The sequence below is a fragment of the Puma concolor genome, chromosome B2, assembly GCF_028749965.1.
Source record: "Puma concolor isolate L17-30 chromosome B2, mPumCon1.1.hap2, whole genome shotgun sequence".
Classification (NCBI taxonomy): Eukaryota; Metazoa; Chordata; class Mammalia; order Carnivora; family Felidae; genus Puma; species Puma concolor.
The window spans coordinates 64,183,226-64,198,018 of record NC_141671.1 but is presented as its reverse complement, the minus strand read 5'-3'; the positions used below and the strand labels follow the sequence as shown (position 1 = coordinate 64,198,018).

General features: G+C 37.0%; 1 protein-coding gene across 2 annotated transcripts in view; it reads left to right on the top strand.

Moving 5' to 3' along the window:
* Positions 1-14,793, top strand: part of LMBRD1 (LMBR1 domain containing 1) — a 118,723-nt gene that overhangs the window by 5,828 nt on the left and 98,102 nt on the right. For both annotated transcript variants that reach the window (XM_025925288.2, XM_086707172.1), the window contains exons 2-3: positions 869-1,045; positions 6,455-6,515. In XM_025925288.2, the coding sequence (XP_025781073.2) occupies positions 869-1,045; positions 6,455-6,515 (238 nt within the window). The remainder of the gene's footprint in view (positions 1-868; positions 1,046-6,454; positions 6,516-14,793) is intronic.

Sequence of the window (14,793 nt, the reverse complement as noted above, 5' to 3'; positions counted from 1 at the left end):
TCTGTAATTCCCTACATTTGAGTAAAGGAGAGTTTCTCAAAATGTAGTTCTTGGACCAATAGCAGCCTCAATTGGAACTTGTTACAAAGGCACATTTTCTGGGCCCACTCCAGACCCCTGAATCTGAAACTCTGGGGGTGGCGCTTAGCATTTTTTACTATAACAAGCCCTCCAGATGATTCTGATATTCCCTAAAATTAGAGAATCGTGAGCAAAGTCCTATGCTCTGTGTTAGTCATTAGAAAGGCATTGACAGCTATTAAGAGTACCTGGTGGATTAGAGATGTCATCCTCAGTACCTCTGAGCATACTTTTATCACTGGAAAGTTCCTTGCAGTGCACATGTACTCATTTTTAATGTTCACTTTTCTTTGTTTAATGCCCTTTAAAATTTGAATTATATTATAATTTGTCGATTGCATCGTGATTATTGGCAGTTAGTCTTTTAGCTGAATGGTACCCTTGAACTGTCATAATGGGGCAGAAGTTAATTTCAATTCAAGTTATATTGTATTAGTCTGGAGAAATCTATAGGTAAAAAGTATGCAAAGCTAATTACAACTATGACATATGAGACCATTAATGATTGCAGTGTATTCAATGAGGATATATGTAATGAGCACTGTTATCAATAACTTGTTTTTTGGTGTGTCTTTGCATCTAAGTGAGGTTGTACTGCATTCATGAAATAGGCTTTAAAAATTATAAATCTAGAATAAGGTTATAAGAGGTAATGGACCTTCATTACACATGTAAAAGGACCTTCATTTGACATAGTTTCCCATTGGAAACTTTCAAACACATGCTAAAATCAGAGTTAGAGAATACATAGTGCAGTAGCAAAACATTTCTTTTTGTTGTCTTTCAGGCTATTTTGGCATTCTGCTGGATATATGTTCGTAAATACCAGAGTCAGCGGGAAAGTGAAGTTGTCTCCACCATAACGGCAATTTTTTCTCTCGCAATTGCACTTATCACTTCAGCACTTCTACCAGTGGATATATTTCTGGTTTCTTACATGAAGAATCAAAATGGTACATTTAAGGTAATTACTATCGTACTTTAAGGTAATTACTATCATACTTGTGATTTTTTTTCCCCTTTCAAATTCTTGGCAAATAAGTGTTTAAGTTTAGTAGTCCAGTATATATTATGCTTCTGTTGTTGTGTCTGGGAATCAGTGAGGGTGCACATGCAGCACAGAGGCTAAGAATGGGACAGCCAACATGGAAGACTAGAAGTGAACTGGTACTGATTCAACAACTTTCCAAGTGTGAAGAATACCTTTTGTTAATCTGAAAATATATTAAGTAATGCAGTAGGTTTTATTTTGTATCTCTCCTAGCTCCCTTGAAGTTTGAGTTGATTTACATTAATGAAGTAAATAATTTACAAGGGCTTTTTTTAGTGGTGGATCACAATTGTAGTCTGTTTCACATTGAGTACTTTGGGTTTGTATGGTATATGGAAAAGACCACTAAGCTAGCTGGGAGTTACAAGACCTGAGTTCTAGACTTGACTCTACTATCTAGGCTATATTTTGGTCAAATTAGTTAAGTTTTCTAGACTTCAGGTTCTTCATTTTTAAAATGAAGGATGTTGGACTGGAAGATTTCTGATTTCCTTTCCAATTATGCAAATTATTATTTAAAACATTTTTTTTTTAATGTTTGTTTATTCTTTGAGATTGAGAGAGAGAGAGAGCACGAGCAGGAGAGGGGCAGGGAGAGGGAGACACAGAATCTGAAGCAGATTCCAGGCTCCAAGCTGTCAGCACAGAGATTAATAAAACACATGAAGCTGCTCTTTTCATGGAGCTTACATTCTGTAAGATCAGGCCAACAGTAAACAGTCAAAACAAGTGAATTTCATGTTGATAACATTCTGTGAGGAAATATAATAGATTGATGTGAAAGTTTATGTTGTGGGTAATTCAGATAGGGGCACAGGAAGGCCAGATTGCTGGAACAGATTACTTGAGATGAGACCTGGATAAAGAGAAGCCAGTCAGGTGAAGAACCAGAGGGAAAAGCCTGTGGGGAGAGGAAACAGCAAATACAGAAGCTCGAGATGAGTTTGGCCTATTTGTGGTATTGTGGTGTTGCACTTCGGTACTAGCTGAGATTAAGACGAGGCCTGGTGGATTGTTTATGACCTTAAGTCATGTTAATAGAACTGTATTTTGGACAAATTACCTTCAAAATGCCTATTGTATATATAAAAGTGGAGGTATCAAGTAGGAGTTGGAAGTGTTGCTGAGAGGTGTAGGGAGAGGGGTAGAGAAGTGACTGCTGGCTTTGGTCAGTGGTAAGCAAGGAACAAGATAGTTTCAGTGGAGCACATGGGTGGTCAGGTTGGAGTGGGTTAACTCTGGATGGGAGGTGAGGAAGTGGTGATAGGGAATGCTGAAAACTTTTTGAGAACTTTTGTTCTCTAAGGGATTAGGAGGTGGGATCAAGAGAGGTGTTGTTATTTGTGGTGGTTATGCGTATTATCTCTGTGCTTGATGGAAGTTACTAGAGTTGGTATACTTTAGGATTCAGTACAGTGGGAGAAATTTTTGAGAGGGAAGATAGGATATCATTGCAGGGACAGTGTTCTTGAGAAAGCAGAGGAGTTGGAGATCTAAATGTGAAAGGATTGGCCATAAATAGGACTATAGGTACTTGGCTGGAGGAAGGACTAACTTTTGAATACAGATGGAGGTAGGTGTTAGATTTGGTAGTAAGTTGAGTAAACTCCTGTCTTACGGCTCCAAATTATTTTAGGGACTCCAAGTCAGCGTTTTTTAGGCATTGACATTTTGTGCTGGTTTATCTTTGTTGTGGGGGTTATCCTGTGCATCATAGACAGTTAACACATCTTTGCTTCTACACACAAATGCCAGTAGCACATTGACACTCCCCCCTACCCCCTGGGTCTCCATTGCCAAATGCCCATGGGAGCCAGAGTCACCCCTGAATAAAAACTACTGGCCTAAGGTAAGAATACCAGGTAAAATCGAGGTGGGTTGTGTAGTTTTGGGTTGGGCTGATCATTTCAAAGTGTCATCTTGAAGAATAGAAAGGAAATTTTACATACATGATCCACTATATCTTTGTTCTATGGAATTTCTATTTTCCTTTCATCTCAAGTGGTCTTTAATATTCTCTAGTATTAGTTCTTGGGTTTTCAATGACTCTGTAGTTTCTTTTGGTCTCTACCTTGGGAGGCAGTGGTCTACAAAATGTATCAAGGGCATAGCGGTTCTCAAAAGGTAAAAGAAGGAAGGTTTCATAAACTAAGCTCTTTTGACAGTATATACCTTGGAGGCAAAACTGTATAAAAGCCAAATGCACTAATAGTACTTGAATGATGTATATTTTACACATATTTTTAGCTTTAAAATAGGAACAGAAATATTTTCTTATTGCCATAAGATTTGGTTAAACAAAAGAACCTTGCAGGATGAAAAGTACTAAATGTCAATGAATCTTTGGCTTTAGATTACCTTAACATACTTTCTGCTTTTGACTTTTTTGAGGTTGGGGTCTTGTTTAATTTTAAAGTTTAACTTTTAAGTAATTCTCAATGGCCACATTAATTCTTGTGGGATTATTTTGGAAATTGGAAGGGAGTTTGTATTAGGGATAGATGAATTATCCTCTATTTCAAAAAATCTTCAGGATTCAGAAATCTTTTTAAAATTCTGTTTTGTGCATACACAACAGCTAAAGAAACTGTTAGGAGCTAAAGTTTTGATTATGTACATATTAATTTGGATACCTGAATCATTGAAAAAATTTCCAGTCATGGAACAGAATTCTCCCCAGTGCTTTGCCATGGCCATGTGGTAAACACTGTTGCAAAATTTTTTTTTTTTTTGTATATGTGTGGGTGTTTCATTTTTTAGACAAAGATTGCATGTGTTAAAACTATTAGCTGCAATGTGTTCTGTGCTATCCCCTCATGGATATCTATATATGCTAGTTTATATAGATTCCATTGTTTTTAATGTCTATACAGTTTCTCCTCAGGCATTTAGATTATTTCCAGTTGTTGTTACTGTTTTTTAATTTTTTGAACAACACTACACTGAATATTGTTGGATAAAGAGCTCTTGAGTGAAGAATCAATAAACATTTGGTGCAGGCTGGAATTACGGACAGAACGGTCAGCAAGTACACAGGTTCTTATCTACTTGACATTCTGCAAAACAATGACCTTTCCCAAAGTGCAGGTGCTTTAGCAGAGGTACCTCTTCCTCCTTTTGTTCGCTCGTCTTATATGGCAAGAAGGAGAATGGCCTTGAAGGTGGATTAACAGTATGGACTTGGGTGCCGGGTAGTGTACACTTGATACAAGCTGTTCATGAGGTGCTTGGACATTCCAGTTGCTGAACATCTAGAGACTTTGGGCTCCTTTAGCCCTGTGAATATGGGGTTCAGCTCCTCCTACTGTATGGGAAATGGAGGCTTCATTTTGGTAGCTTGTTGCCATATAATCCAGTAAGAGCTCTTGAGGTCATTCATTAGACAGTACTATTTGTCTTTAAAACATATCTGTGTACTGATACCTGTCCTGATTTGTGTGAATCTTTTTAGGATATATTCCAACAAACAATGTTTAGATCATAGACTATTTTACTTACCATGTAGGAGATGGCTTTGTCTCCACATTTGCCACTAGTAATGTGTTTAAATTTTGCCACCTAGGTAAATGAAAAGTTACTATAATAATAGATTTTTATGTTTTATTAATAAAATCTCATAATTGGGTAAATTCCTCATTGTTGATCTTTTTCGAAAAATTTCCTAGCTCTTGCCTGTATGTTTTTCAGATGATTTTTTTTTTTTTTTTTAATTTTTTTTTTTTCAACGTTTTTATTTTTATTTTTGGGACAGAGAGAGACAGAGCATGAACGGGGGAGGGGCAGAGAGAGAGGGAGACACAGAATCGGAAACAGGCTCCAGGCTCTGAGCCATCAGCCCAGAGCCTGACGCGGGGCTCGAACCCACGGACCGTGAGATCGTGACCTGGCTGAAGCCGGACGCTTAACCGACTGCGCCACCCAGGCGCCCCTTCAGATGATTTTTTTAATCAGCATGTCAAAATACTCCACCTCCTAGTATATTGGGATTTGGATTGGCAGTATATATAGTTTTTATAGATTAATTTGGAGGGATTTGGTATTTACAATCTTTTCATGTGGGAACATGTGACTTTCATTTATTTAGATCTATAAAAAGTTCTATAATCAATTTAATTTTCTTTGTATAATATAACATTTTTATTTAACCTATTAAATTTTTTATAGTCTTTATTGCTATTGGAAAAAATACTATTTTTATTCTACTTTGTGTGTCAAGGTTTTGCTTTTGTGGTGCTAAATTTGGATTTTCCACATTTTTTTCTTTTACCAATTTGTCAGCAAGAAATTCATAGATGTTCATTGTTCAAAGTGTTTGTAGGTGAAAAAGAAAAAAAAAAAAAAGAAAAACCTAAATTATTTTAGAAGGAACTTTAAATGCTGATACCCTTCCTTAAGAGCCAGTATAGTGGGGTGTTGATACCACTTGAGCTCTTAAAGTGTTTATAGAAAAGAAATGACCTTTGATACCAATTTGAGCCTTACTACTTAATAGCAGTAGTCACTTAGACTCTCCACATTTAATTTTTCATACGCATAAAGTTTAGGACATTTAATAAAAAGATTTGCATTTAGTTCTGATTCATTAGTATACAGATTTTTTTATTTCAAAAGATTAATTTGAATTATATTTTCTAAGTTAAATTACTACATTTAAATTACTAATTTAAAGAACACTTGTGTGGGATGAAGGCAAAGAAGTTTAGATTGACTTTTGTTTAGGTATTTTTAAAAAATGTATATTGTACTCAAATATCTTCTTTCTAAAATTCAATCGTATTTCACTCTCTGTATAATAATTCGTCACTATTTTCTGTTTTCCTTAGGACAAAGTCCAAAATACTTTGCATGACTCATAGTCCCTTAAACCTGGCTCTTTCCCTCCCTTGCTCCACCTGCTTTTTCTTAGCTTTCCAAAGGCTCTAATGAAACTATATATTTAGCTTCTTGCAGTTTTTTCAAACTTTCAGGTATGTTCCTCCTATCTTCTGTACTTCCTACTGTTTGTTTTTTTTTCCTCCTATTTTCTGAGAACGACCTTTCTTTCTTCATTTTTCGGGTTAGAATCATTTTGGGAAGCCATCCCTGATCTTTAGGCTGAGTTTGGTGGCTCCTGTTTATGTGTTTCCCTAGAACTATGTTGTCATCTGAGCATTTGCCTGTTGAAGTTTGTTTACTTATCTCTTAATTAATTATTGAAGGCACAGGCCATACTTGTTTAGTTGATGATGTATTTATAAGTGACTTTCAGTTATATTAAAACCTAATTGTAATTGTTACACAAATGGATGTTTCGTTAATATTTCTATTTCCTTTTTATCCCAGGACTGGGCTAATGCTAATGTCAGCAGACAGATTGAGGACACTGTATTATATGGTTACTATAGTAAGTATCTCAGTTTCATTTCCTATTTGGGCTGCTAACCAAAATGTAGAATTAAGCTATGTGTAAACATTTTGCTATCACTTTTGTGATTATTGTTTCAACACTAGGAGTAAGTAATACAGCAATACAGCATTCATTCCCATAATCTGGAAACTTTTAACCTACTCTGCTTCATTTGGGTTTATTTATATGTCTCTTTAGAGTTTCAGTCAAGTTACTTTAAATCTCAAGTCTTGTCCTTTGTTAACATTACCAGTTTCCCAGTTGTGCTCTTGAGTTAAAAAAATCTCTGTTTTCTAGACATTTTTTTCTAAGTATTGACACTAGTAGAGGGTACACTGGAGAGTTTGTAGCATCAAATTTATTGTGCTATACTGATCCAGTTTAATCCAAGGGATTCTGGTTGATTGGGTCTTTCCTCTCTCTTCCTTCCCGAATGTTCAATTATAAAAGCTTATTATAAGCACCTAAATGTTTCCCAGATGTTCTCTGTGGATATACATAAGACTTGTGTTTTTACAAAAATATTAATGCTGATTTAAGGAAGGGATGTCATTTTTTTTTCAGCAATGAATCAATATGTTGAATAAAAATTCAGCAGGACACTAAATTGGAAACTGAAAAAACATAGCAGTTTCTTTTGGTGGGATAATTTTTTCAAGGGTTTCATTGAATTTTAACTTAGTTGCTTTGGCTCTGCCTTTGCCTTTTCTCCTGATCTAAAATCTTCAGAACCCATGAAATTCTATCCCTCTGGCATGTATTTTAGAAATATTTTGTGGTATTTTAATGTAGAATTCATTATTTCTGATGAATACATTAAATGTAAATTATAAAATATAAATTTGACCTGTTAGAACCTTCGAAATGGTGCTGTATTAAACAGAATGTTATCTTTTCAGTACAGATTTTGGTAGGATGTATATAAATCACTTCAAAAAAAGTTTTGGGGGAAGGGAGCCTCTCTTCTATGTGACACTAAAGTGTATTTGTGCAATAGAGCACATGACAAGATAAGGCAACTTTTATCTTGGTGCAGTCCAGGTTGAAGAGCCATATTTTATCATTGAACCTAGAGGCTACCAGATTAATCCATTGTAACCAAGGTTACAAAGACTTTTATACAGGAATGTTAATTGAATGAACATGTTAATGAAGCCCTTCCAGTTGTTTTATGGAGAGAATTAATCTACCTAAAATGATTTTAGTGTGTATTTTTCTCAATTCTCCTAAGGAAAGTATGTCCCTACTATTTTAAATGCATAGCATGGGAGATAAGTTAATCATTACAAACAGTAGAGGACTTAAGGATAAAGGGTTTGATTTTTGGCAGAACTTGAGTTATAGTTGGAAACATAACTACCTTGGGATAGTATAGTTGAGATACTGACCTAGGGAAGAAATTTGCATGAGAATCCAAATAATGATAGAAGATTTCTTGATGACTGTGGATTCAAGGCAAGACTAATATTAATGGTTTTTGGCATAAAGTTAGTCATATCCACCTTAGCTATGGCTAATAGGCTCTTGGCTTTTACTTAGATGGTGACCTACCCCCCGGGAGCCTAAAGGATTGTATAGCTTCTGAAATAGTTACTATTCCCAAGCCCACCTGTTTCTCCAGAAATGCTAGATATTATCCAAAGAACTATTTTTTATGTATCTATTCTGTGAGATTCCATAGTTTATCTAATTACTTCTAACATATCAACATGTTTTCATTGTCTAACCTTGCCAAGAACTGTATGAGACTTTCATATTCAACGTTTTACTTAATTTTCATGAATGTCATTTTTTGGGAAGTATTTTCTATCTTTTACAGATGGAGAAATTGATATTTAGCGATATTAAAGATCACCTTGTTAGTGAGTGGCATAGCCTAAAGCTGGAGCTTTGTGGCATAGCCTAAAGCTGGAGCTTTGTGGCATTAAATGAGCTGCCTTTTAATAAATGGTTCTGGGGATGTTACCTGTGGGAATTCTTCATAGCACTGAACCCCCCAGGGCAGCTCCAAAAATCACCTGGGATCTTTTAAATAATACGGAATGCTAGATTACACCCAGAATGAGTCTGGTTTACTTTGGTGTTCCATTAATGTCACCAATGCTCTTATCAGAAAAGTGTTTATGTATTGGAAAGTTGTAAAACTCAAGGTGGTGGATTCAAGTTTTCCAAAAATCTTAATTTTCTTTTGAAAACTTAGGTTTTATTGGGCAGCAATACTGTTACTTATTTTCTTTGAAGTGACAAGGCCACTTTATTCATTTTTGAGAAAGTCCATCTAATACTCAAGCCTGGATAACTACTGCTTGTCTGTCAGTTGTTCTTTCAAGAAAAATGGTGTTCTTTGAAAAAAAGTGCCTAGTGTAGCTCACAAGTGAAATACCAGAGTGCTTCTCACAAGGGCAATTTATGTGCACCTCTCTTCTCACAGGATATTAAAAAGGTGGGTACTCAAAGGTAGACATCTAATGGAATTATTACCGCATCAAAAGGGACTTCCCTAAATAAAAGTTTTCCACACTGGTGATTGCTTGGTGGTGAAAAATATAATATTTTTCATTTCAAAATGCAGCTTCTTGAAGGATGAGAGAGTAAAGTTGTTTACTTCTGCCCTTTTGCCCTATACTCATTGGGATTCTGTACTCAGAAGAGACCCCCTCATATGAGGCTATTGTTTATCCTAGAAACATTCAGGATTCAGTCCTTTTTTCCTTTTTGAATGTTTTTATTTCTTGATTTATATCTTTAAACTTCTTTGATATTTTCTTTTAAAAAACTGCTCTTGTCTGACATTTTTGTTTCACTTCTGTTTTAATCTCATGTTTGAACCTGTTCAAGTTTTTATCTCACATATGTGTTTAGGCTTTTTATCTGAGTTCTATTTTTACATTTCAAATTTATTTTAATCTTTAAATTTTTACATTGTATTAATTGTAATTTATTGTAAAGCTTACTATAATGTTTTCTCTAACCATTCTTGAAATTTTTAGTTTTAACACTTTCACTACTTTCTTTTAATTTCTTTTTTTAAATTTTTAATTTTTTAAAAATTTTTTAGTTTTTTTTTTTTTAAAGATTTTTTTTTATTTATATATGAAATTTATTGTCAAATTGGTTTCCATACAACACCCAGTGCTCATCCCAAAAGGTGCCCTCCTCAATACCCATCACCCACCCTCTCCTCCCTCCCACCCCCCATCAACCCTCAGTTTGCTCTCAGTTCTCAACAGTCTCTTATGCTTTGGCTCTCTCCCACTCTAACCTCTTTTTTTTTCCTTCCCCTCCCCCATGGGTTCCCGTCAAGTTTCTCAGGATCCACATAAGAGTGAAACCATATGGTATCTGTCTTTCTCTGTATGGCTTATTTCACTTAGCATCACACTCTCCAGTTCCATCCACGTTGCTACAAAAGGCCATATTTCATTTTTTCTCATTGCCACGTAGTATTCCATAGTGTATATAAACCACAATTTCTTTATCCATTCATCAGTTGATGGACATTTAGGCTCTTTCCATAATTTGGCTATTGTTGAGAGTGCTGCTATGAACATTGGGGTACAAGTGCCCCTATGCATCAGTACTCCTGTGTCCCTTGGATAAATTCCTAGCAGTGCTATTGCTGGGTCATAGGGTAGGTCTATTTTTAATTTTCTGAGGAACCTCCACACTGCTTTCCAGAGCGGCTGCACCAATTTGCATTCCCACCAACAGTGCAAGAGGGTTCCCGTTTCTCCACATCCTCTCCAGCATCTATAGTCTCCTGATTTGTTCATTCTGGCCACTCTGACTGGCGTGAGGTGATACCTGAGTGTGGTTTTGATTTGTATTTCCCTGATAAGGAGCGACGCTGAACATCTTTTCATGTGCCTGTTGGCCATCCGGATGTCTTCTTTAGAGAAGTGTCTATTCATGTTTTCTGCCCATTTCTTCACTGGGTTATTTGCTTTTCGGGTGTGGAGTTTGGTGAGCTCTTTATAGATTTTGGATACTAGCCCTTTGTCCGATATGTCATTTGCAAATATCTTTTCCCATTCCGTTGGTTGCCTTTTAGTTTTGTTGGTTGTTTCCTTTGCTGTGCAGAAGCTTTTTATCTTCATAAGGTCCCAGTAATTCACTTTTGCTTTTAATTCCCTTGCCTTTGGGGATGTGTCGAGTAAGAGATTGCTACGGCTGAGGTCAGAGAGGTCTTTTCCTGCTTTCTCCTCTAAGGTTTTGATGGTTTCCTGTCTCACATTCAGGTCCTTTATCCATTTTGAGTTTATTTTTGTGCATGGTGTGAGAAAGTGGTCTAGTTTCAACCTTCTGCATGTTGCTGTCCAGTTCTCCCAGCACCATTTGTTAAAGAGACTGTCTTTTTTCCATTGGATGTTCTTTCCTGCTTTGTCAAAGATGAGTTGGCCATACGTTTGTGGGTCTAGTTCTGGGGTTTCTATTCTATTCCATTGGTCTATGTGTCTGTTTTTGTGCCAATACCATGCTGTCTTGATGATGACAGCTTTGTAGTAGAGGCTAAAGTCTGGGATTGTGATGCCTCCTGCTTTGGTCTTCTTCAAAATTACTTTGGCTATTCGGGGCCTTTTGTGGTTCCATATGAATTTTAGGATTGCATGTTCTAGTTTCGAGAAGAATGCTGGTGCAATTTTGATTGGGATTGCATTGAATGTGTAGATAGCTTTGGGTGGTATTGACATTTTGACAATATTTATTCTTCCAATCCATGAGCAGGGAATGTCTTTCCATTTCTTTAAATCTTCTTCAATTACCTTCATAAGCTTTCTATAGTTTTCAGCATACAGATCCTTTACATCTTTGGTTAGATTTATTCCTAGGTATTTTATGCTTCTTGGTGCAATTGTGAATGGGATCAGTTTCTTTACTTGTCTTTCTGTTGCTTCATTGTTAGTGTATAAGAATGCAACTGATTTCTGTACATTGATTTTGTATCCTGCAACTTTGCTGAATTCATGTATCAGTTCTAGTAGACTTTTGGTGGAGTCTATCGGATTTTCCATGTATAATATCATGTCATCTGCAAAGAGCGAAAGCTTGACTTCATCTTTGCCAATTTTGATGCCTTTGATTTCCTTTTGTTGTCTGATTGCTGATGCTAGAACTTCCAGCACTATGTTAAACAACAGCGGTGAGAGTGGGCATCCCTGTCGTGTTCCTGATCTCAGGGAAAAAGCTCTCAGTTTTTCCCCGTTGAGGATGATGTTAGCTGTGGGCTTTTCATAAATGGCTTTTATGATCTTTAAGTATGTTCCTTGTATCCCGACTTTCTCAAGGGTTTTTATTAAGAAAGGGTGCTGGATTTTGTCAAAGGCCTTTTCTGCATCGATTGACAGGATCATATGGTTTTTCTCTTTTTTTTTGTTAATGCGATGTATCACGTTGATTGATTTGCGAATGTTGAACCAGCCCTGCATCCCAGGAATGAATCCCACTTGATCATGGTGAATAATTCCTTTTATATGCCGTTGAATTCGATTTGCTAGTATCTTATTGAGAATTTTTGCATCCATATTCATCAGGGATATTGGCCTGTAGTTCTCTTTTTTTACTGGGTCTCTGTCTGGTTTAGGAATCAAAGTAATGCTGGCTTCATAGAATGAGTCTGGAAGTTTTCCTTCCCTTTCTATTTCTTGGAATAGCTTGAGAAGGATAGGTATTATCTCTGCTTTAAACGTCTGGTAGAACTCCCCTGGGAAGCCGTCTGGTCCTGGACTCTTATTTGTTGGGAGATTTTTGATAACCGATTCAATTTCTTCGCTGGTTATGGGTCTGTTCAAGCTTTCTATTTCCTCCTGATTGAGTTTTGGAAGAGTGTGGGTGTTCAGGAATTTGTCCATTTCTTCCAGGTTGTCCAATTTGTTGGCATATAGTTTTTCATAGTATTCCCTGATAATTGTTTGTATCTCTGAGGGATTGGTTGTAATAATTCCATTTTCATTCATGATTTTATCTATTTGGGTCATCTCCCTTTTCTTTTTGAGAAGCCTGGCTAGAGGTTTGTCAACTTTGTTTATTTTTTCAAAAAACCAACTCTTGGTTTCGTTGATCTGCTCTACAGTTTTTTTAGATTCTATATTGTTTATTTCTGCTCTGATCTTTATTATTTCTCTTCTGCTGGGTTTAGGCTGCCTTTGCTGTTCTGCTTCTAGTTCCTTTAGGTGTGCTGTTAGATTTTGTATTTGGGATTTTTCTTGTTTCATGAGATAGGCCTGGATTGCAATGTATTTTCCTCTCAGGACTGCCTTCGCTGCGTCCCAAAGCGTTTGGATTGTTGTATTTTCATTTTCGTTTGTTTCCATATATTTTTTAATTTCTTCTCTAATTGCCTGGTTGACCCACTCATTCGTTAGTAGGGTGTTCTTTAACCTCCATGCTTTTGGAGGTTTTCCAGACGTTTTTCTGTGGTTGATTTCAAGCTTCATAGCATTGTGGTCTGAAAGTATGCATGGTATGATTTCAATTCTTGTAAACTTATGAAGGGCTGTTTTGTGACCCAGTATATGATCTATCTTGGAGAATGTTCCATGTGCACTCGAGAAGAAAGTATATTCTGTTGCTTTGGGATGCAGAGTTCTAAATATATCTGTCAAGTCTATCTGATCCAATGTCTCATTCAGGGCCCTTGTTTCTTTATTGACCGTGTGTCTAGATGATCTATCCATTTCTGTAAGTGGGGTGTTAAAGTCCCCTGCAATTACCACATTCTTCTCAATAAGGTTGCTTATGTTTATGAGTAATTGTTTTATATATTTGGGCGCTCCGGTATTCGGCGCATAGACATTTATAATTGTTAGCTCTTCCTGATGGATAGACCCTGTCACTATTATATAATGTCCTTCTTCATCTCTTGTTACAGCCTTTAATTTAAAGTCTAGTTTGTCTGATATAAGTATGGCTACTCCAGCTTTCTTTTGGCTTCCAGTAGCATGATAAATAGTTCTCCATCCCCTCACTCTCAATCTAAAGGTGTCCTCAGGTCTAAAATGAGTCTCTTGTAGACAGCAAATAGATGGGTCTTGTTTTTTTATCCATTCTGATACCCTATGTCTTTTGGTTGGCGCATTTAGTCCATTTACATTCAGTGTTATTATAGAAAGATATGGGTTTAGAGTCATTGTGATGTCTGTATGTTTTATGCTTGTAGTGATGTCTCTGGTACTTTGTCTCACAGGGTCCCCCTTAGGATCTCTTGTAGGGCTGGTTTAGTGGTGACAAATTCCTTCAGTTTTTGTTTGTTTGGGAAGACCTTTATCTCTCCTTCTAGTCTAAATGACAGACTGGCTGGATAAAGGATTCTCGGCTGCGTATTTTTTCTGTCTAGCACACTGAAAATCGTGCCAATTCTTTCTGGCCTGCCAAGTTTCAAAAGAGAGATCAGTCACGAGTCTTATAGGTCTCCCTTTATATGTGAGGGCACGTTTACCCCTTGCTGCTTTCAGAATTTTCTCTTTATCCTTGTATTTTGCCAGTTTCACTATGATATGTCGTGCAGAAGATCGATTCAAGTTACGTCTGAAGGGAGTTCTCTGTGCCTCTTGGATTTCAATGCCTTTTTCCTTCCCCAGTTCAGGGAAGTTCTCAGCTATTATTTCTTCAAGTACCCCTTCAGCACCTTTCCCTCTCTCTTCCTCCTCTGGGATACCAATTATGCGTAGATTATTTCTTTTTAGTGTATCACTTAGTTCTCTAATTTTCCGCTCATACTCCTGGATTTTTTTATCTCTCTTTTTCTCAGCTTCCTCTTTTTCCATAACTTTATCTTCTAGTTCACCTATTCTCTCCTCTGCCTCTTCAATCCAAGCCGTGGTGGTTTCCATTTTGTTATGCATTTCGTTTAAAGCGTTTTTCAGCTCCTCATGACTGTTCCTTAGTCCCTTGATCTCTGTAGCAAGAGATTCTCTGCTGTCAGCTATACTGTTTTCAAGCCCAGCGATTAATTTTATGACTATTATTCTAAATTCACTTTCTGTTATATTATTTAAATCCTTTTTGATCAGCTCATTAGCTGTTGTTATTTCCTGGAGATTCTTCTGAGGGGAATTCTTCCGCTTGGTCATTTTGGATAGTCCCTGGCGTGGTGAGTACCTGCAGGGCACTTCCCCTGTGCTGTGGTATATAACTGGAGTTGGTGGGCAGAGTTGGTGGGCGGAGCCGCAGTCAGACCTGATGTCTGCCCCCAGCCCACCGCTGGGGCCACAGTCAGACTGGTGCGTGCCTTCTCTTCCCCTCTCCTAGGGGCGGGATTCACTGTGGGGTGGGGTGG